Source organism: Caretta caretta, chromosome 2 (assembly GCF_965140235.1).
Source record: "Caretta caretta isolate rCarCar2 chromosome 2, rCarCar1.hap1, whole genome shotgun sequence".
Lineage (NCBI taxonomy): Eukaryota > Metazoa > Chordata > Testudines > Cheloniidae > Caretta > Caretta caretta.
Genome location: NC_134207.1, coordinates 191,634,735 through 191,656,923, shown reverse-complemented (window position 1 = coordinate 191,656,923; position 22,189 = coordinate 191,634,735). Strand labels below are relative to the sequence as shown.

The following is a 22,189-nucleotide window of genomic DNA, read 5'->3' as shown; positions in this document are numbered from 1 at the left end:
GATTAGATGACTGAGTCCTAAATACAGAACATGACAAAGTAAAATGAATAACAAAAAACTAACAAAATAAACAAGCCAATGGTAAGTTCAAACCACTACTATGGAATGTCTCTCCCGTCCCTTTGCTTTTCACCGGCCAGGATACTGAGCTACATGGACCGCTGGTGTGACCCAGAATGGCCATTCTTATGTGTTCTCATGGGATCCCTCAATACTCCCACCTCTGCTGATAAAAAGAAAATATTCTAAATCTCTAGTGTGCTCTCTCTCCAATACTTTGTACAAAGTAAGCAGTAAGTTATGTCACTACATATTAGTGTAAAAGCAGCAATCATTACTGCCCATCACTTATAACTACAACACATTTATCAAAATCTAATCAACAATTTTATCCTTTAACTACTGATGATTAGCAATAATAAATTTCAGCTATTAGCTAGAAATCAAAGGCCCAAATTCTGCATTGTGTTGAGACCAAGTTGTGCTGCATCACTAGAGTAACTAAGGGAAAGGGGATATGGTCAGGAATGTCTTATGCCACAGTGATCCACAGCTGCTGTTCTGAGCCCTTGACACCATATGCAGCCGGTGTGATTTACAACAGTCAAATTATGTCAGGGGACTGGCTGTGCACACACATGGCCTTGGATCAAGAGAGTGCAAAGACTGCCTTTGCATCTTCCATCATCCTGAGCTGTGCAGCATTTCCCTTAACCATAGCTGAGGATCTAGGCAAAAATAAGGAAACACTGGAAACTCAGTTTTCAAAAAGTGTCCTGTGATTTTGGGAGCCTCAGTTACTGGGTATCCAACTTGACACACTTTAAAAACAATCTGATTTTCAGAATGTAGATGCTAAGCACTTTCTAAAAACCAGGCATCTCATGTTGGACACTGCAAGCTGAAGCTCCCAAAATTACTCGCCACTTTGCATATGGCAGAAGTACAGCAATCTGCTTTCCTTAATGCGAGTGTTACCTGCACATTCTGGGTTGTCTTCATTAAAGTTGATTGCAAAGTCATGAGAGACCTACATATTGACAAAAAGGAAAAAAGAATAAGACTTTAGTTCAGAAAAATGATTCCAAGTTGTCTTTCAGTTTCCAAACACCCATTACATGCTTTCTGTGTTAAACCACAGGAATCTTTTAAACTTGGAGCCAATCAATTTGAAATGCAGAGTGAGTCGGAGCTCCCTGCAGAGCTGAAGGGACAAGAAAATTTGCTGGAATCAAAGAAGTATCTGCTGACAAAAAAACAAAAAAGAGAATATAAAAAAAAAACACTTCAGCACATGAGAACTTCAGTAAATATGCTGCAGAAACGGCACTGCCAACATCTGTCACAAAAGAAAGGCCTAGATTTCAGCACACATTGAGAGACATGCTCTCTCCAGTTGAAAGATGAGAGTTAAATAAGGTTATGCTACACTGTAAAAATCACTATTAAAATAACTATGGGTCTGTAGTAAACCCCTCATTCAGACTGATGAGCAGTTACTCACATGAAACCAGTGGGATTACGGCGAGGAGAGGAGTAACTGCTCCCCAGTGTGAACCAGAAAATCACAATCTGGCCTATTACGATGAAGGAAAAAATACAAATAAATACATTGATGAAGTTGAGATAGGTTGATGCTTAAATTTGAACCAGGGCTAGGGAAATAAAAAAATAATAATAAAAAACTCAACCCTCAACCACCAAAATTATTCTAAATGTCAATAGAGTTGCAAATGCCCCAAATGCAAATAGCATCCTCACAAAAATAGTTATGTAATAAAATACACACAGATCCCCTTCCCCTGGTTCCTTGTCTAAGAAAAAATACTGAAAATGCAAAAAGTGGATGGTTTTTAACTAAAAGGGAAGCGTATTAGACATTAAAAACATCTGTTTCCAAGCCCCCTTCGGCTCTCTGGCACTCTCAGCGTTGGACCCCACAGTGATGATCTGCTGGGACTGATGTTCTCCTCTGAACCACCTCTCCATTTCTGAGGCTAGTCCTCTCCCCCTGGTCTGCATCTTTCTCTGGTTCTCGTCTCCATTTTTCTCCATCTGCCTCCACCATTGTAGTCCTCATCCTTTTTACTCTCTTTAACTTCACTGCCCTGTCACTTATCACCCATATTTCTCTCCTTAATATACACATTTCAAACATCCGGCCCAAATTCTGTGTCATGCTGCACTGTCCATAAACTGTATGTGGCAACTGTAATGGTGGGATAAGTGCATTTTAAGGGAGATTGACCCTTTGAAACTGCATCTATGAGACATCGGTGTTGTACTGCTAGCCTAAATATGGCTGCGCACCGATGGTGTGTGGAGTGGCTGGCATAGGCCATAAAGAGGGTTTGTTTTGCGTAAAAGGGAGACTGGTTGACACAGAAATATGGTAACATGCAGTCACCTGCAAGGGTATAGTTCTGAAAGATAGGATCAGGTACCTTTATCCCTGGTCCACAAGTCTTCCTACTTAGAGATCAAAGGTTATGTGCTAGCAGTACACTGTTTGCTGTCCACAAAAAGCAACGTGATGGGCTCCACCCATTTAACGGTTACATAAATGGGCTGGGACAAGGCCAGTAACTGCTGTAATATTGAACAGCACCTGCTAACTCACTTTAGAATGGGCCCTGCATGATCTCCACCAGTGGAATTCATGTGTTTTGCTACTTTAGACAGGTTTTATATTTTCAGGAGAGAGACATCAAAAAGGTTGAGTAGGTTGTTCTGTAAATGCACGACTCTTAATCATATCAGTGATGGCGGGGTTGGGTAGAAAATGTGCTACCCTCATTTATAGTCTTACTCACTATGATCATGCTTATCATTATTTAAAAGATACTATGAAGGAGTTGAACTTGGGTAGCTACTAACATCACAAAGGAATTAAGCCAGCGTCCATCAAGGAATCTGTGAACTCATCCCAAGCCCAACCCGAAGTTTGGTATGCTAAACCCACGTTTTGGTTGTCACGTTCATGGGGTGTCACATGACCACTCATTCATGCAGTCATGACAGTCTCCCGTTTGCTTTGTAGAAGAAAAAGCAGTAAGCCACCAAACATTTTCCAATATCAGCAGACATGAAATGGCAAGATTGTCAGATACACTTTGGAGGTGTTCCAGAACATTTCTGTCTCGCCAAACTACATGCCTAAGGGCACTATCTGACCGGAAGACCAGCTGCTATCTGCCAGTCTCACAGCCGGCTGCAGGCCAAAGGTAATTGCAACTGTCAAGCACTGTTATGTGAGTTTTCATTCAGTAATAATTTTGCTGTTGTTCACTCGATTCACTCTTTCTCTGCTTGCTAAGTTTTCTACTAGCTAGGTCTCTGCAAAAAGATAAAAGAATCACATTATATACGTACCACTGTTTGGTTTGTTCAATGCTATGGCTATTCAGTGTTTCTGGGTCCTAACTTTCTGAATCCCTAATGTAGCTGAAAGTATAGCAAAATAACTGCACATCAAATAGTTCCATGACACCGTGTAGGTCTTTGTGGCTGTAACAGTTGACAGATCATCGTGATTAACATCATTCAACTGGTTCAATGCTGCAGCACCAAGGTCCATGTGCTTATTTCAGAAATACTTATTGATCAGGTTAGACTAATGAGGAAACCACAAATCTAGCAAATATGCATGATAATCAGAGTTAGAATATTGTCAGAGCAACAGATATTATATTCTTCCATCCTTACTCACACTGAGCAGTGTTTTATTCCAAGAGCAGCTCCATTTTGTTCAGTGAGACTACTTGCGGAGTACAGGATTATTCAGTGTGAGTAAGGGTGGCAAAATCTACCCTAAATAAGTGGCAGGAAATATCATGAAGACACAAGCATTTGCCACCTCTTCAAATTCTCTTAGAAATGAACCATCAGGAATAATGCACAGGTGTGAGATTGTTTTAATGGTTACGTCCTGATTTCTAGCAAGAAAGGCACCACCTATGGAAGGCAAGTGATGGTTGTTTCTCAGGTATCTTTTCCCAAACTTTTGAAAACTGAGCCCCCTTCAGGAAAAGGAAACCAGCTGTTCCCACATCCAATGCATAAACCTTCCATGTCCCCCTGTTTAGGCCTTCCTGACCCACCAAGGACACTTCTGGAAATGCTGCTCTAAGTATCCTTCTCTCTACAGCATCTCCGGTGATAACCCACACATCACTGATATGTGATCACTGATCACATTACTCCAATCATGGGAGTTGTCCCACCACGTCTCTGTGATGCCAATTAAGTCATAATTTTCTTCATATACCATGGTTTTCAGTTCATCCTGCTTGTTCTCCATACTCCTGGCATTTGTATATAGGCATCGAAGATATTTCTTTTACAGACTGTCCTGTTGCTTTTCTTAATGCAATTGTGATTTCTAGACCCTTCTCCAGAAATTAGCCCCTTCCCCTTGTCTTTGTTACTTGAGCCTAGATGTGCATTGGCCAGATTTTTGTCACCATTCTCCATAGAACCTAGTTTAAAGCTCTCCTGATCAGGTGGACCAGATGATGTCCAGAGATGCTCTTCCCAATAGTTGATAATGGAGCCCATCCCAGCACTGTAATCTGCTTTCCTGGAACATCAGCTCATTGTCAAAGAAGCCAAAGCTCTCTTGCCAACACCACTTGCATAACCATGCATTTACTTCCACAATTCGACTGTCTCTGTCTGGGCCTTTTCCTTCAACGGAGAGGATGGACAAGAACATCACTTGCTCCCCAAACTCTTTTATCCTTCTTCCCAGAGCCAAGTAGTCTGCAAAGTCATTTCTATCCTCCAGGAGAAAGACAAACATGGCACATCCCAAGCAGGTCACGACAATCCCTCTCTATCCATATTTCCCACCTTGTAATGTAACAAAAAATCTCCTTAGATGATGTATGTACTGCTTGCAGAAGCCTGAAAGGCAAAATCCTGTGTGGGCTCTCCCCCTAGGCAAACTTCCTCTGTTTGTTTCTCCTCTGTTCACTGCATAATTTGACTGTTACCTCGTGTTCCCCTGTGTCTGTTTCTTGTACCACCTGTCATCTCTCTTCATATAAGCTTAGACTGTAAGCCTAGACTGTAAGCTTTTTGTCAGCGACCATCTTTGTTATTTGTGTGTAGTGTGCTGAGCACAGTGGGACCCAAATCCCTGACTGGAGTTTCTCAACATTAAAATAATACAGATACTAATAGAATAGTAATAAGAGAAGCTCATGTGACATTTAAGCAAGCTTTTTACATGAAACAAGGAGTGTCTGTGAGAAAATGGGAGAAAATCAATATATATTAAGTAATTTAATATGAAGCCTAACTGGTATGGTCAACGTAGAGTTGTTTATGACAGCAAGCAACCAAAAAGTGTGATAAATGAAGTATTAGGACATTTGTGCTCAAACAACATAGGGGCATACAGGGTCTACCTGTTTATGGTAGGTAAAAGTACTATAGTTTTGCACTGATATCACTAAGAACTGATTCATATTTTTCAAGTGATGCAAAGTTACAGACTATTTACATTCCATACTCTGTAATATAGAACCATATTGTATTGTATTTATAGGGAAGACAGAATAATCACTGTTCATCACTGATATCTGCTCTTAATTTTCCATAGGTCCAACTCTACTGAGTTGGGAGAGAAGGAGGTGTATATATAAGAACAGACACTGGCTTTAGAAGCATCTCCTAAGGGTGCCAAGATACAAAAGGGACCAGATTAGCAAGGACTTCCATACAGGTGACAGGTATTGCGAATCTTGATTTGGACTACTATTGGGCAGGATCGCTGTACATTGCAAACCCCTCTGATGTACACCAGAGGCTTGATCTAAAGCTCCTTCAAGTCAATCAATGTCTTTCCACTAACATCAGTAGGCTTTGGATCAGGCCTCAGATGCTCCTGTTTTCAACACACTGCAATAAGTAAAAGTGTTGGCTTTTTTAACTTTAACATGAGCTGGGTTATCAGGCTGAAAGGTCTCAGCAAACCTGATTCTGATATTTGAGCTACATGAAGTGATGCACTAGATGGTGTGTGTTCCACATGGAACAACAGGATAGTCATGCACTACCATTCAATAGCTCTTCTGAATTGGTAACCTAGTGGCAGGAGCGTACGTTCGATGCACTGCACATTGGGAAATGCTTTAGGCAATTATACATTGTGGAAAATAGCAATGCCAGGTGGCTGTTCAGAAGTAGGCATGATATTGTGATCTCCTCTAACGGGGTGCAATGGGTCAGAATTTGCCAGAGCAAGGTAATCTTAAATGCCACGAAATCCCACACGTAAAAGATGAGTACAGTATTAGTTTACTTACATTTGAAACATTGACTACATGGTACATTAAGCTCTGCAAAGAATTACAAAGAAGCAACACACTGATACATTCTATCTGCACTAAACATCCCCAAGGAGTGTCACGGAATAATTGCTGATAATGCATAAATGGTTCCAACCACTTGAGCACCTGTAAGGCTTTCTGCTCCAAAAAATAAATTCTACTCAAAGAGAGATAACTTCATCAGAACGTCAGTGATGGCTACATAACATTAGTCTGGTATTTCTTAGTGTGCTGCAAAAATAAATTCTCTGAGCCGCCTGGTAAAGGACAATTATTTACAGTCTGGTTATAACCATATCTCCTAGAGGCTTGCATTGTGGCCAGTTTAACATTCACTGCAGGACTATTACATGGATTTTGTCATACCAAAGAGCCTAGGACTGTCCCTAACCATAGGATACTTGAAATTCGTCTCTGTAGCCATGATGGTTACAAGATGATGTCATTATTAGAACTGGATGGGAAACTCTTTTCATCCCACAAGAATTCCAAATTTCAAAAAATTTTCCAGTCCTGAATCAGGGAGAAACATCAAAATTGTGAAAATTTTTATGAACTGAAAATACCCCCAAAATTTCAGATCAGGTCAATCAAAACATTTTGTTTTGAGATTTTTTAAATATTTTATTTCAATTTTGACCTTTCATTTTTTAAAAACGTTTTAAAAATCATAAATAACATAAATTTCAAAATTAAAAGTTGTTCTGATCACCCAAAATTGAGCTTTTCCTTTGAAAATGTCGAAATGTGATATCTGACAATTTTTAAACTTTTTTCAAAAATTTTGTGAAACAGGAAATTAGTCAAACTGACCCTTTCTAGTGAACACTTTTAGTTCTGACAAAATGGCATTTTCAGATGAAAAAAATATTAATTGAAAAATTCCTATCCAGCTCTAGTCATTACGCTGTAATGAGCATTTCCTTAGCTCATACGCCAATGTCTTGTTTCAAAGATGTGTACCCTTGCAAAAGTACTGAAAAGACCTTGGACTGATCATAAAGTATTGATTTGCCAACTATTTTCTTTCTCAAACCATTGGGTAACTTGTTCAGCATTGCAAACTGTGCGAGACAGTAGCTAGGCATGGGTTTCACTAGCAAGATGTGACTGCAGTGCCAACGCACAGTCCAGAGCAATATCATATAAATGAACTAATGACTAGTAATTGCTTATGTACAACTTGGCCTGACAGCTACAGACAGCACCTTGCACAGATTATGCACTAGGAACACAGTACTTTGAACATTTCACTGTTTTCCTGCAACATCAATGTGATAGTACTTGGATTGCCTGACAAAATGATCTGACAAATTCCGTGAAGGTTAGGGACATGCTTTATTACTTATTCAAATACAATTTGTCAAGGGTGCATGAACAATAATGTACTGGGTGCATACAAACAGAAATGCTGAGATGCACAATGTTTTACACTCACATATGAATGAACAATATTAAGCCACCAAAAACTGAAAATGAAATTTCAAATCCAGAACTGCATCATATTTTGCACACTCTTAAGACACTGTCAAATGCAAAGAATCATCAGTCAAAAGCTATTATTTCCAGTATGCTTAATAATATAATAGTCTGGCAGTTGCACTGCATGCAACTCTGGCTAAGAGCATTTCTACTTGGCAAAGCTTGTTAATTTTTTAAAAATTATTTTATAGTTTACCAAAGAGCATCTTGCAAGTTTCCATAGCCAGCAACCAGATGATAAAGGAATTTAGACTCATGATGGCAGGATCTTCCTTTCTTCCTTGGTCTGCAATGTCCACATTTAGTAGGCTTTATTTGTAGTTTTGGTCACATTTTGTCCTACTTTCTAAAAGGGTGGAAATGTCATAGGTGTACACATTTTTCAAGGTCAAGGCTGGCTACTAACAGGAGAAGTATGGTCAGGTTCATGCTTACCATAGCCTAAAGGTGCAGACTCCTGAATATGTTTTTGGTCCTGGGACAGCAGCAAAGTTTTCTCCTGCAGTCTTCACAACATACGCAGCTGGGATGTTTCATTAGGGAAGTTAGCATCTCTTTCAGGAGTAATGGAGAGTTGAAGAAAAACTAAACACAGCATTCCATATGCTGCTCCTTACACATGGCTATTCAGGCATCTGTCTCCATTTATTTTTTAAATAAGTGCTCTAACTTTTGGCAATTCTCTTTTCCGGGAGTTGACACAATTTTAACTGCTCCTTTTCTACTTTAACAACGTCTTTTGTGGTGGTGTGTGGTTTGCGACCACTGCTCTGAGTCACATCTTCTAAAAGACAAGTTTGGTCAGTCTTCCCCGCTTCCTAGTCCTCCTCATCATGGTTTTCCTCATCATCCTCTGAATCCATACTTTTTGCCATGCCCTGTTCTTTTTTATGACTCCTCTATATAAGCTTCAGAGTAGCAGCTGTGTTAGTCTGTATTCGCAAATAGAAAAGGAGGACTTGTGGCACCTTAGAGACTAACCAATTGTGCTATTCAAGACATGGGCGATCAGTATAGGATATTGCCTTGGGATAACTTGTATGTGCTCCGACTTGCGTGTTCTGCTCTGGGCTGGTGAATGAAGCTTCTTCAGTCTCTGAGGGATCTGACTGCTTTTGCTCAGCTGTAGAAGCAATAACTAGCTCCGCTTGATAAAGATCACTGCTATCTCGGGGTTCATCCACCAGTAACACAGCAGAATTGTCTGACAGAACTATCACCTTCAGAGAGGTGGGTGTCTGAGAGGCCTACTCTAGTCCAAGTCTGAGCAATCAGTATTCTCAGAGTTACAGTGCGTCCTCACTTGGGTTGGAGGGCAGCCTGATGAAGAGAAGAATTACCAGAGAAAAATGATCATACTGCAAAACATCAGATAGCACAGCTGGAGCTTATGAGGAATGAGGCGTGCGCCACTTGTCACTATTTCTGCTCCGAAGGATTTCCTGTCCCACCCCAGAAACAGCCGTTCAAACTCTTTAGCTGCTAGCAAGAAAAGAATCAAATCTGAGCATTTTCATTTGGAGCTGAAATATGGAAAAATGTCACAGTCAGTCAATGTGGCACAGCAGAGGTGTTCACGCAAGGGAAATACTGTAGAAACTGTGTATAGAAGCATGTTTTAAAAAGAGCTCACACTCAGAAAGGTTCTGAAATGCCTGTGGAGATGCACATTGCCATTGCTCCACACTGTCAATCTAAAGTGGAAGAGAGACAAGGTGGGGGAGGGAATATCTTTATTGGACCAACTTCTGTGGGTGGGAGAGACAGGCTTTCCAGCTTACACAGAGCTCTTCTTTAGGTCTGGAAGTAGAAGATGCATTTTACCTGTAAAGAACAACAGTTAGCATGTTGGACATTGCACTTAATGCAGCAAATAAGAGGAGGTTAGGAGGTGATGAATAGGATGGAATATATTGAAGCCAACAATAGACTCTTACCTTCCTACGTCAATCCCTAACTACTAACAGAAGCCCAACATGTACTGAAAAAGTCGAAACTGTCCAGCACTTAGGACTATATAAATTCTTCTGAAAACATGATACAGTGTACTCATGAGACACTGACCCAGATTATAGTTATGGTCAAGTTGTATGTAAGTGGCATACAACTGATTATGAATATTAAGGAAATGTTCAGTAACTGCTTTATAAACCCTAATGCACACTTAATAGTAAGTTATGGGCCTTTTTTCTATTTTACATAAAAAAGACCTGTACTTTGTACACTTACCTTCTTCACTGCTTTTAACAGCTACATTGCTCTGGTTCTTTCTCATCTTGTAACTGCACAATGATTAGTTGGCTCCTATTTGGACCTCATGTTGTCTCACAGTCACCACTGATGTGGATGCTCCCATCTGAGACAATTCGTGAGGAATATTTGGCATCTGGGGATATGTCTACACAGCAATTAGAATCTCATGGCTGGTCCATGCCAGCTGACTTGGGCTCGTGAAGCTCAGGCTAAGGAGCTGTTTAATTGCAGTGTAGACTTTCAGGCTGGGGCTGGAGGCTCCAGGACCCTGTGAGGTGGAAGGGTCCCAAAGTGAACATGTGCAGTGCAAGTAAACAGCCACTTCGCCCAAGCCCCCTAACCCAAGTGAGCTGACACAGGCTGGCCACAGGTGTCTAATTACAGGGTAGACATATGTCCCTTGTCCCACAATAACCCTTATTAATGTATCAATTTTGAAACCTATTTCCTTCTTCCCAGGGGACACAGGTTTTAACTAATTTAGAAAAGAAGTTAAAACAAAGCTGGGAGCAACAGCAGGTGACAGTCTATGGGAGAACATAGCTATTGCATACAGACATGATTTCAGAAGGATGTACTGGACAGCCGTGTTGACAATTATTAACATCATTTCCAGCTGTGCATGCATGTGCTAGTTAAGATTTACAGATGTATACTCACATAGTAAAACTGATTTCCTCCTTCCTCGCCAGTTATTTGCTCAGCATAGTGTTGATAGGGCTCTCTCTTTCGTGGGAGCTCGGACCAAATTGGTTGCAGGTCCCCCATCTCTTGCTGTAACCTGGTTATTCTTTTCCGTGGGTTTTCATTTGACTATTTGAGGTCAGACCATTGCCACTCCATCATCTCTATGGCACTTTCCCCTTGAGCAGATTGCAGATGTTACTTTGGTCCATTGTTTTTTCTTTTGAAAGTCTGTGTGCTTTGTGGCTCCCTTTGCTCACGCACACACTCAATTTACAAGTAATCGAATTCACAGGTTTAAACGACTTCTCCTGAACCCATCTCCATCTCCTTTTTGTGACTGTCCTTGTCTGTCATGGTATCATAGGGTCCTCTCACCGCTAGAGGCGCCTCCTTCTGACCGTCCTGGGAATTAGCTCTTCCAGGCTTACGCTCTCCCTCCGGAGGTGTCTCCCCCATCCTGTCTCGGTCTGCGGCTCCCAGATCTGCAGTCTCCTCTGGTCAGGTCACTAAGGTCCTCCCCTTCTGCAGAATTCACAGTTCTCCCTGACCTGCTGTCTCCACTGCCCTTGCCACTCCCCAGTGGCTGGTAGGGGAACCCAGGCCTGCTTTCTACACTGGGTTCCAGCCCAGGGACCTTACAACAAGCAGCCAAGGTCTCTGCATGGTCTGACCCCTGTTGCTGTTTCCCTGGGCTTCTTTCCACTCATCTGCCTTTCCTCTGCACCCCACCCTCCTAGAGTTGCCAGCCTCCCAACTCTCTCCACTCAGGGACTAACTGCAGCCTACTTCCCTGTCTTCCTGTAGCCACCTTGCTGTTCACTCGACCTAGACTTTATACTGACCCCAGCTTGTTCCTGCCTAGCTGAGCCTCCTTCTAATTAGTGGCATGTTCCCTGGCTCCTCCTCCAGATGCACCCCATAAAGTTAATAGGCCTGCCTGGTCACCTTTACTCCTTTCAACCCTGTATAGAGTGGTTGAAGCATCACACATTGCTTAAGTCCTATGAGACCAATTCCTTACCACCACAAGGGCAGCCCTTGCTACTGCATTTAAGACTTCCTACGTGCCCTGAGTTGCAATGTTCAGTGCAAGTCCCCAACTTTACTATGAGTGCTTGCTTGTATGGTTTTCAAAAGGAGTGTGCAAACAACAGTTTTGCCTAGCTAGGAAATCACTCCATGATGGTGTGTCTGTCTTTCCTACAGCACCTCTGACTCCTTTGAGAGTCAGGTAATCTGTTACTGAGGTGTAACAGAAGTACGATGTCGCCAATACGCTGGTCAGACTGGCACAACCTGCAGGCTGATTATTTCTGCTGGAAAAGGAGCAAAACTTCATGCTGCCCATTATAATGTACTATCACCATCAGATGTCTTGTCAAGGAATTGCAGCCAGCAGAGTAACACATTCCTCTAAGTAGCCTCTCAGATAAGCATGCCTTCTGTGACACATTTTGCTGTTTGCCAATGCACTGCACACTTTGGGCTTGATCCAGTGCTCATGGAAGCCAAGGGAAGTACTCTCACTGACTTCAGTGGATAGTGAATCAGACCTTTGGTTTGTGCTCTATACAGCTGAGTCCTAATGGCATTGTCACAATTTTTCCTTCCTCCATCTGCATGGGGTACAATACAATAATACTATGCTGAGAAGAAATCTGCTGTGTAGACTTTGAGGCTGTCTTCACAAGGTGTGTTCTTCCCAGATTGCACCTGACTTAAACCAGTGCAGAATCATTAGATAGCTTCGTGTTTCTTATCAGCTCAGGAACATCATTTGGTTATTCTCCACACACCACTTTACACAAGCAACACAGAATTTGGACTCCCGTCTCTCTGTTCTCAGGCACCTTTCTGACTCTATTATCCCCTCTGCAGATTTTATTTTCTTATGTTCACCTCTTCTAGCCTCAGTATCAATCTAGTCCTCACTCTTTTTGCATGGGTACCACTTGTTTCTAGCATGGATATTTTCTTGCATTCCATTGCTTGCACTGATGATAGTCCCTTGGGCACACAAAATTGCCACAACTTAGCACATCACTAAAGCCATTATTTTTGGGAACAACGTCAACTTAATCACATCCTCTGAAAGCATTAGCGCCAGCCCCAACATTAAAGCGAATCTTCCAAATGTTGGGTCTGTGATATCAAACCTTAAGAAGTTTTTAATGGTTCCAAAATATTGCTCTTAAATATTCTTCAAAACCTAATCTGAACCTGAAAAGATAAGGCACAGTCATCCTCATGTCAACCTCATAAAAAAGGATATGGGTGTGTGAATGCCATTACATTGTTTTTGACGTAACATCATTAATGTTGGACTGACTCTTAGCATTGTGTATGTAATGAGATAATATCTTGAGCAGAAAGTCATCAGAATGAAACAAGCTGAGGGAACTATTTCCCCCAAAGATAAACCATCTCACCAACAGCAATACACTGTGCCATATAAACCATGGAAATTAGAAAGATTCACCTGTACACCTACTTTATATTCTGGTGGTATCCTGGCTCCAAAACCAAAGGCTGGGAACATTTTATCACTGAAAACAAAATAAAAAAGGGTTTTTTTTCCACCAAGAAATGTACATTGTTCCACTAAACATTTATTCCTTCATATTTGTTCATGAAAATGGTGACAAAGCAGAAGAGCACAGAAAAGGCTGCTAGATCATGCATGTCATTTGGTCACCGTTATTTATGTTTGCAAGAATCGTCACCCTTTACTCGCACATTTAGATTCCTGTTTGTGTTTCTCAGAGCATCCTGAAACACAGACATTACTAGATTCCCAACACTCTTCTCTGAGATGGACTGTTATACTCTATATTCTGACATGCCGTTTGGTTTTCTTTTCCTATTATGTCCTGTTATTTGATATGCCTACTGTAATAGGTTGCAGATCAAGGCCCTGATCCTTGAAAGATTTAAGCACACGGTTAACCTTTTGCACTACGAATAGCCCCATTGACTCTACTGGCACTAATCACCGTGTATACTGTTAGGCATACGAGTACATCTTTGCTGGACAGAGTCTACAACTTCTCAGATTCTCCCGACTCTAGCAATTCCTCCCTTATTTCTACAGCTGGTGGCTGTCTGCCTTTTGCTGGTCATTGTTGCTACCTGTAATTAACTGCTAGTTATTGCTCTCTCTTTCTCTCCTTCCTGCTCCCCCATCCAGATCCAGCAGGACACCTCCATGAAACATAGCACACTGAAATGAATTTAGCACAACATCAAAATGCACTTCCCCATCACACAGCCCGTCTCAAACAGAAAGAAAAATGGAGACTCCACCAAGTGAGACCAAGAGAAAAAAACCCAGAATAAATCAGTAATGACTATATTTAAGACTAGTATGAATATCGCTTTCACAGTGGAAACAGCACAAGCTCTGTGTTGGAGAGAAAGTATAAATGGAAGAAGTTTATGACAAGAGAAATAGGAGACAGGAAGCAGAGGAGGGCAAGAGAAGAGTGGAGTAAGACAGTGTGCGGTGAAGTGCAGAAAGAGACAGGGGAGGAGTGTCAGGTGAAAAATCTAATGTTTTTGGAGATTCAGACCAACTGGAGGAGTAAAATGGTCTTGAAGCATCCCACAAGTGGGGAAACGGATACAGAGCATGGTAAGTGTAGTCCTATTCTGTTTTCTGCCCCATGATTGAGAGTAGCGTGGGTTCCTTACAGTATTTTAGAAACAATCTTCATATAGGTAAGATCTGTGACAAAATAGTTCTTCCAGGTAAGAAGAGACAGGATCATCCTACTCAAGATGACAGCGTCTAGTGAAAGGAGGATTGTGTAATTAAGTGTGTTTGTGATTTGGGTTCACAAATCCAGGTGGGAAGTGTCTTCTGGCAACATTACAGAAGGGGAAATTTCACCTACGACAAGTTGCAGATTGAATGAGGGTTTCCACCTGTAACCTGACTGGTGTCTACTAAAATCTGTTCAAAGATTTTATTTTACGTTAGACATAGGTTGGGTGATGAGCTGGTATATTTAATGTCATGGTAAAATTGCTTCCAAGTGTTACAACGAGATGCTTTGTTCTTCATTCCAGTTTGATCATCTGGATGGAGATGAGAGAGATCCTGATTCAGAAGACCAGGAGACTACATGGCCATTGATTTCCTTCTCACTTCACAAAGCTCATTTGTGCAGATGCTATAGACTCCTCTCTCTCCATAGGGTATATGAAAACTGACAAACTCTGATGACATCTTAGCCCCTTTTCAGCAAAACACTTGGGCATGTGCTCAGTCTTAAGAATGCTCTTAAATTGGTCATCCTACTCAGCAAAGCATTTACATACATGCTTAACTTTAAACAAGGTCTTAAGTCCTAATGGAGTCATTAACACATATGCATCAGTGCTTTGCTGACTTGGATTCAGCTCCTCTGCTTGAAGACTGCACTGAGTAGTCAGGAGGGTTCCCTGAGAGGCTGAGTTTCTGTTACTATCTTGGGAACCTCCAAAAATACACAGTTTTGGGCAGAACTTTTAATTGACTCTGTGGTCAGTCCTTGCCTAGTGAATAACTCACGACTGCAGACATACTCACAGAAATATATCAGCACCCACTACAAGTGTCACACCACTCAGTTGGGCATCCTGCCGGAAAGGTGCCATGGTATTTCTGGTCAATCTTTTGGGAGCAGAGCAAAATGGAAGTTGTTTTTTTTTTAAAAAAAGCTCTCAGTCCTTGGGGACTGCCTGGCTCAGGGGACTGACAATGGGATGTGGAAATAATCACCACGCCCAGATCAATGGTGCCTAACAATGGCTTGGCTGTAGTGAGTAAAAGTTGTTCCCACCTGAGGGCTAAGCTCTTATGAACTGCTGCCTTGCTATGAAATGTACTTGCTGTTTAAATCTGGGGGAATGTAATATTGTGTCCCATATGCTATCCTATATGACAATGAATCATTTGCATGGTAATGAAACATTCATTCCAAGAGATGTCATAACCTAAGGGGGCAGTGAAATTTTATGCCAACCATCTGCTGATTGCCTTCCCTTTGATTAAACACTTCTGGAAGTGGGCAAACCCTTTATAATAGATGCAAATTAGAAGTCAGCTACCCATTAAGAGGATAAGAAATAAGAATCAAAGAGACAGCAAAATGGGACAAAAATTTTGTGTTACATCAATGATTAAACATGGTTGGTTTATCAAATTAAACCCTATATTGCTGTGATTGACTAGATTTTAAGACTAGAAGGGAGTATTATGATCATCTAGTCTGGCCTCCTGCATTATACAGGTCATAAAATTTCATGCTGCAATTACTGCATCAAGCTCCAAAATTTGTGATGGATCTAGAGAACACCTTTTAGAAAGAAATCTAACTTTGATTTCAGTGGTGTCCCTCTACAATAGGTATTTCAATTGTGTAAATGCTGCATATCTAGATGGAAGGGGAAATGGAATTTATCAAGATGATAAATGATTATTGCTAAAAACTTCTCTTGTCTTTTATATCTCATCACCATCTCATTTCCTTTAACCCCTTCCGCTGCAGCTTTGTGCACAATATGGAAACTCTGGGCTTGATTCTCAGCTCCATTTCTGCCTATTCTTCCCTGCTGAAACGTAGCAGGAAAAAGGCTGCCAAGGGGCTGCCGAGAGCTCCCTTGGCTGCAGAAAAATTCCTTTAGGTGCAGGGGATGGGTTAGGGCTAGGGAGGAGACATGACATAGGCTGGAGGGGCATGGCATTCCACCACTGCAGCTGCTGGCAACGTAATTTAGAGCAGTCCTACAGCTGCTCTATGTTATGTCAGGAGTTGTTTTGGCATCTGGACAGTGCAGGATGGGGGCTGCCCCAAGTGTTATTGAGCCCCAAGAATACACCTCTGGCTTTCTCTCACATGTCTTCTTTCAAATGTATTTATACAAAAAAGAAAAAGAAGAAAAATCATTACAGCAGAGTGTTTGGGTAAGAGTGGGCTCTGCTGTAATGATTTTTTTTTCCTTTTTCTTTTTCATATAAACACATCTGAAAGAAGACATACAGCCAGAGGTATATTATTGTTTGTCCTCCCTATTCTGTCACAAAGAGCTTTGGGCATACACATGTAAACTGCCATCCACATCATGACGGACAGCACTGCCAAATACATCGGAGGAGACAGCAAAGGCAGGGAAAGACAGTGGTGCTACACAAAACCTAAGGTTGACTCTGGAGTGTTAATAATAAATAAATACGACTACTACTACTAATAACCTCACCTCGGGCAAAACCATTTAAAAAAATTACAAAGAAAGAACACCTTGTCAAGTTCACTTGATATTTTTTTGCAGCTTTCCCATCTACACAGAGCAGGAAAAGCTCCTCTGAAACTCAAAGCAAAACATAATTTGCAAAATCCTGAATTATTTAACTTCAGGGATGCTAAATATTATAAAACATACATGTCACCGGGAATAAAAGAAAATCAACGTGAAGGTCAGCTATGACAAGGATCATACATTTTGGAAATATGTTTTGAGAGTTTGCATTTTACATAGTGAGAACTTTGAGCTCTAATACATGTAAAGAGGAAACTAGTGAAGCCAGTGACAACTACAAAGCTGTCCTGGTAGGTTAAATAGTTGCCATAATTGTGCTGCTTCTTATTTGTCTGCAGAGATATAACTATTGGTATTTTATTCGGCTAAGCAGATGCATAACACTTAAGGGATACTATAGGCTGATTGAGTAGATCTAGATTAGGTTTAGACTCATAGATTCATAGACTTTAAGACCAGAAGGGACCATTGTGATCATCTAGTCTGACCTCCTGCACACCACAGGCCAAAGAACCTCACCCATCCACTCCTGTAATAGACTCAGATTCTCTGGCTGAATTACTGAAGTCCTCAACTCATGATTTAAAGACTTCAAGTTCAAGAGAATCCACCATTTACTCTAGTTTAAATCAGCAAGTGACCTGTACCTCGGGCTGCGAGAGAAAAAAGGGTTATATATAGTTTTAAAATGAAGGATTATTTGTACCACAGACCTAAATCACCACTTCTCCCACTCTTATTTCATTGAACCTCAAACCCATTAACCATAACTACATCAACCTCAGTTGTGTGTCTCAGGATTGACAAGAACCTCTGAATGCAGCTAGGGAAAAGACTGGTTTTTCATCTGTTTAAATTAATGAATAATCACCCACGGTTACAGTCCCAAGTACTGATGTCATGCCCACTACTTTTGGAGAGAAGTCTGATTTATTTGCCAAAAACATCTTTCTGGACATCTGTATAATCCCCCTTTCCTCCCTCACTAAAAAAAAAAAAAAGACTGATTTGCGTAATCCACCTCCTAAACTAGGAAATGAGGTTATATCCAAAGCAGGGTTCAAAGTTGCCTCTCAACTCTGAAATGATTTTGAGACCAAAGTCAGAAAAAAAGAAAAATTGATGCATTCGCAAAGTAGGAAAAAGTGTGATGTGAAGTTATTTTCCCCCCCGGCTCACAGAAAATGAAACATTTCCCATCTAAAGTGAGGGGTTTTTTTTGTTTGTTTTATTAAAGCAAGCAAAAAAGTCTGTAATGCTGTTCCACAAACAGTGCAGTACATATCACAAACTCAGTGTCTATAATAGAAAATATACCAGAAACATGAACTTCTTAATCACAATATTCAAACCTTCTGAACTATTAACTTAGAGATTTTCAAGAGGTGGATAATTTAATTTCCCCTGTCCTGATGCATTGTAAGTATATATTGCGCAACTAACACCGGGCAATCTGTCCAATTGTTATTGCTGTCTCTCTGGTCACTGATCTTAAAGGATATGTCTACACAGGACTTGGACTTGAGTCAGAGGAAAAGTCAGGGCTAGGGTTCAGGTTCAACAGAAACGTTGTTGATAAATATAAGATAACATACACGGAAAGGAATCATGTGAAACACTCAAACATCATGTGAAATACTCAAACATTCTAAACTAACCATTCAGGAAAAAGACTTGAGAATCATCGTAGACAGCTCAATGAAAACATCTGCTTAATGCACAGAAGAGGTTAAAAAACCAAAAGATAAGGATGTAGAGAGGACAAGATAAAAAACAATCCTGAAAATAAACCTTCATCTTGAACACAGAGTTCAATTCTTGTCACTTTATTTAAAAAAAAAAAACAGCAGAAATAGAGGGAGTTCAGAGACAGGTGACCAAAATGAGAAGAGATATTTAAATGATTTGGACTGTTTAGTTTCGACAGGAGACTAATGAAAGGAAATGAAAGCATTTTGTAAATTTGTGAATGGTACAGAGAAAGTGAACTGGGACATCCAATGAAATTAAATGGCAACACAATTAATACTTATAAAAGGAGTTATATTTTTCAACAACACATCATTAACCGGTTGGACTCCCTTACACAAGCTATCACGGAAGCCAAGGGATTAATTATTTATATGAAGAATATCCACAGTTTTATTCAACTGAATAAAACTTACTAAAGACAGAAACCCTTATGCTTCAGGGCAGGAGTCAAACGCTACCTGAAGGGAGATAGGACAAAACTTCTCTGGGTAAGTCACATGAACCCTCCTCTGAGACCAGTGGTACTGGCCATTGCTCAAGACACTGGATTAGCTGGATCATTTGTTTGGTGATGCCTTCGTTCCTAAATTCATGGAAGTCACTGAGAGCTATCTTTGCTCAGCATCTCTGAAAATCAGGCTACTTTTATTAAGTATCTAAATACAGATTTAAGTACCTAATTTTAAGGCATCCACATTGGGAAATTTTGCCTTTAACCTGTCTGTGTGTCATGTTACCGATCTGTAAAATAAGGCTAATAATTATCCACCTCCTTTGGTTTTTGTTGGCCTGCTTTTATCAGTGAAAGTACTTTGGCCGCAATTCAGCAACTTGTGCACCTGCTAACTTGAAATACATGGGTAGTTCCATTGACTTCAACTGCTTCTAGTTAAGCATGTGCTTAGGAGACCCTCCCAGGAAAATGTGGTTTGCACTGAGAATATAGTTGCAAACTAATAGCACTGTGCTGGTGGTAGGGGAGTGGGAGGCAAAAAAAGTCTAAAGATTAATTTTAGGTTTCAGGTGGCCTCTTGGCAAATGACTACCTGCAGAATATATATTCTTGCTTTTCCTGATGTTGATCACATTGATATTATAAATGGACTAAAACTAGAATCTCAAATTATTTGAATTTCTTGCAGCGAGTGTATCTGATCAGAATTCTTAAATCTAAACCTGCCTCTGTAATTTTGGTTCAGGGTCAGAGCAAAGCTAGGAGGAGAATATTTTCCAATTTCTAGTTCGAAGGTGACCAAAATCAACTAATGAGTCTTTCATTTTCCAATCTAGCTATAAAAAAGCCACTGAACTCACTCTGTTACAGTAAATTTTCCCATGATAATATCAAATGTTATTCTCACTTAAATAGACATCTCAAATTGCCAGATTAAAATCTGGATGCCCATTACACATTTCATTTTTTTAAAAACCAGGAAAAAGAGCAAAAAGGCAAAAGACAGAATCATCATTAAACTCTATTAAAACTGTAATCTTTTATGTTTAGGGAATGACTTGGAAGAAAATGAGCTGAATTAAGTATTTTATCCCTAAACCATATGAGTGAATCATGTTCCTGAGTATATTAAGTACTTATCTCAGAAGGTCTTGATGCCAATAAATATGGAATCACAACAGCTTATAAGGGATTTGCTGTAGCTCCAAAGAAAATATAGCAACCATTTGAAATACTTTAACATTTCCAGTTCCTTCATCACAACTGGAGTTAGGTAAATTTAGGATACCCAGGGCTGATCTGCATGATCTGACAGGGCCAAACAATGATGACCTGGGTTTGGGTCAGGTTGGGTCCAACTGCTCCATGCTCCGTACAAGTAGCCTCTCATGGTCCTGCACAGCAGCTGGGCACAATTGCATCCCTATGCTCTCACAGGGGTGGGCCATGGCTCAACAATTCCTCTCTGCCAGCCATCAATGCTGCTAGATTCAGGGCTTGTGGGTTGGAAGAGGACAAGTGGAGGAGTGTGGCAGTAAGCACAATCCCTCTGCATTCAGAGGGATTGTATTCTTCTCCGTGTGGGGCCAAATCACTCCCAGAGCAGGACAGTACTTGTTAAATACAACTGAGCCCCCAGTTTTTAGTAAGTCCCTGGTTAAGCAAACTTCCATTGAGGTTAATGGACCTCAGGATTTGGCCCATAATGCACAGTAGGTTTCCATGGAGCAGCAGGAATGGGTTGACATTACTTCTTGTAATACAAAAACTGCTCAGAGAACCTAAAAGTATGATAAACTAAGGCTATTGTTGCCCTGTTTGGCTGGACACAGACAAAAATTCTACATGGTCCTGTCATAAATATTCAAAATCTAGACATTAGCATTCATGCATCAGCTTTAGTTATAGCTGTATTTGAAATACAACAAATTACAAAATGCTTCTTAGTCGCCTTCAGGGAGCTGGAATCTGCTCAATAATATAAATTTATAAAATGGGGCTTCAAGAGTATGAAGGTAATGGCAGTATCCCCTACAAGGGGCATAATTAATGAATAATGGGAATACAAATTCCCTGAAGCTAGCCACTGAACGGCATCTACTAATGAAGTATCTAACAAATCCAAATCCAAATACAATAGCCTTAAACTTCCCCTGATAAACATGAAAAGAAGACTGAAAAAGCTCTGCAGTGCAAAAATACCAAATGAATTCTGAAATTCATAGGCTAAGCAAAAAAAAAGTGTAAATATCTATTGAAAGAAGCCTTTGTAAATGAGGTGGGAAATGGGCGAAGGGAAATGAAAGGTATTGGTGATAAAACGTAAAAAGACAAGATTGTCTTGCTAGATTATAGCCTAGTAAAATGGCATAATTGGAGAGGTGAGACCAAAATGGCAAGCTTCCTTGTTAGTTTATAAATAAATTGGCCGTGACCTGACTTATACTTGCAGGTGTAAAATGACGTAATTCAGGAAACGTCCTTTGTTGAACAAATGGGACTGCATTGTTAGAAAGAGTCTGGGGGTGCTCCATGAGACCATAGAAGGGCTCTTACTAATCTTCCAGATTGCTAGTCAAGTGAGTTCTTAGGAGGATGTGTATGTGTCTCTGTAGTTTCCAAAGGGTTAACTAAATTGCCCTGGAAGATCAATGGAATTGCACAGTAAACTGATACCAAACCCACACAAAGGACAGTTTCACAACCCTTCTGTCTTGGAGGCTTAGAACTCCACCTGTCTTGCAGAGGATATCCTACCCTTCACGGTAAATTTTACTGAACAACTGTGAGAGCCTGTAAATAGGACAAGTGCAGTTTTAAAGTTCCAGACTATACATAACGCTGCATCACATAGCAAAATCATTGCTACATATATATTGAGTTTTATCCTTTTTCATTGCATCACGATAAGCAGGGGTGGAATTAC

The 22,189-nt window shown here is 40.6% G+C and overlaps 1 protein-coding gene across 4 annotated transcripts in view; it reads right to left on the bottom strand.

Annotated features, from left to right (window-relative positions):
* The window catches only part of CPNE4 (copine 4), a 335,017-nt gene that overhangs the window by 15,229 nt on the left and 297,599 nt on the right, over positions 1-22,189 (bottom strand). For 3 of the 4 annotated variants that reach the window (XM_048838761.2, XM_048838759.2, XM_075125700.1), the window contains 2 exons: positions 13,237-13,303; positions 979-1,030 (listed from right to left, as the gene is read on the bottom strand). In XM_048838761.2, the coding sequence (XP_048694718.1) occupies positions 979-1,030; positions 13,237-13,303 (119 nt within the window). The remainder of the gene's footprint in view (positions 1-978; positions 1,031-13,236; positions 13,304-22,189) is intronic. The other variant, XM_048838760.2, reaches the window with a different exon arrangement.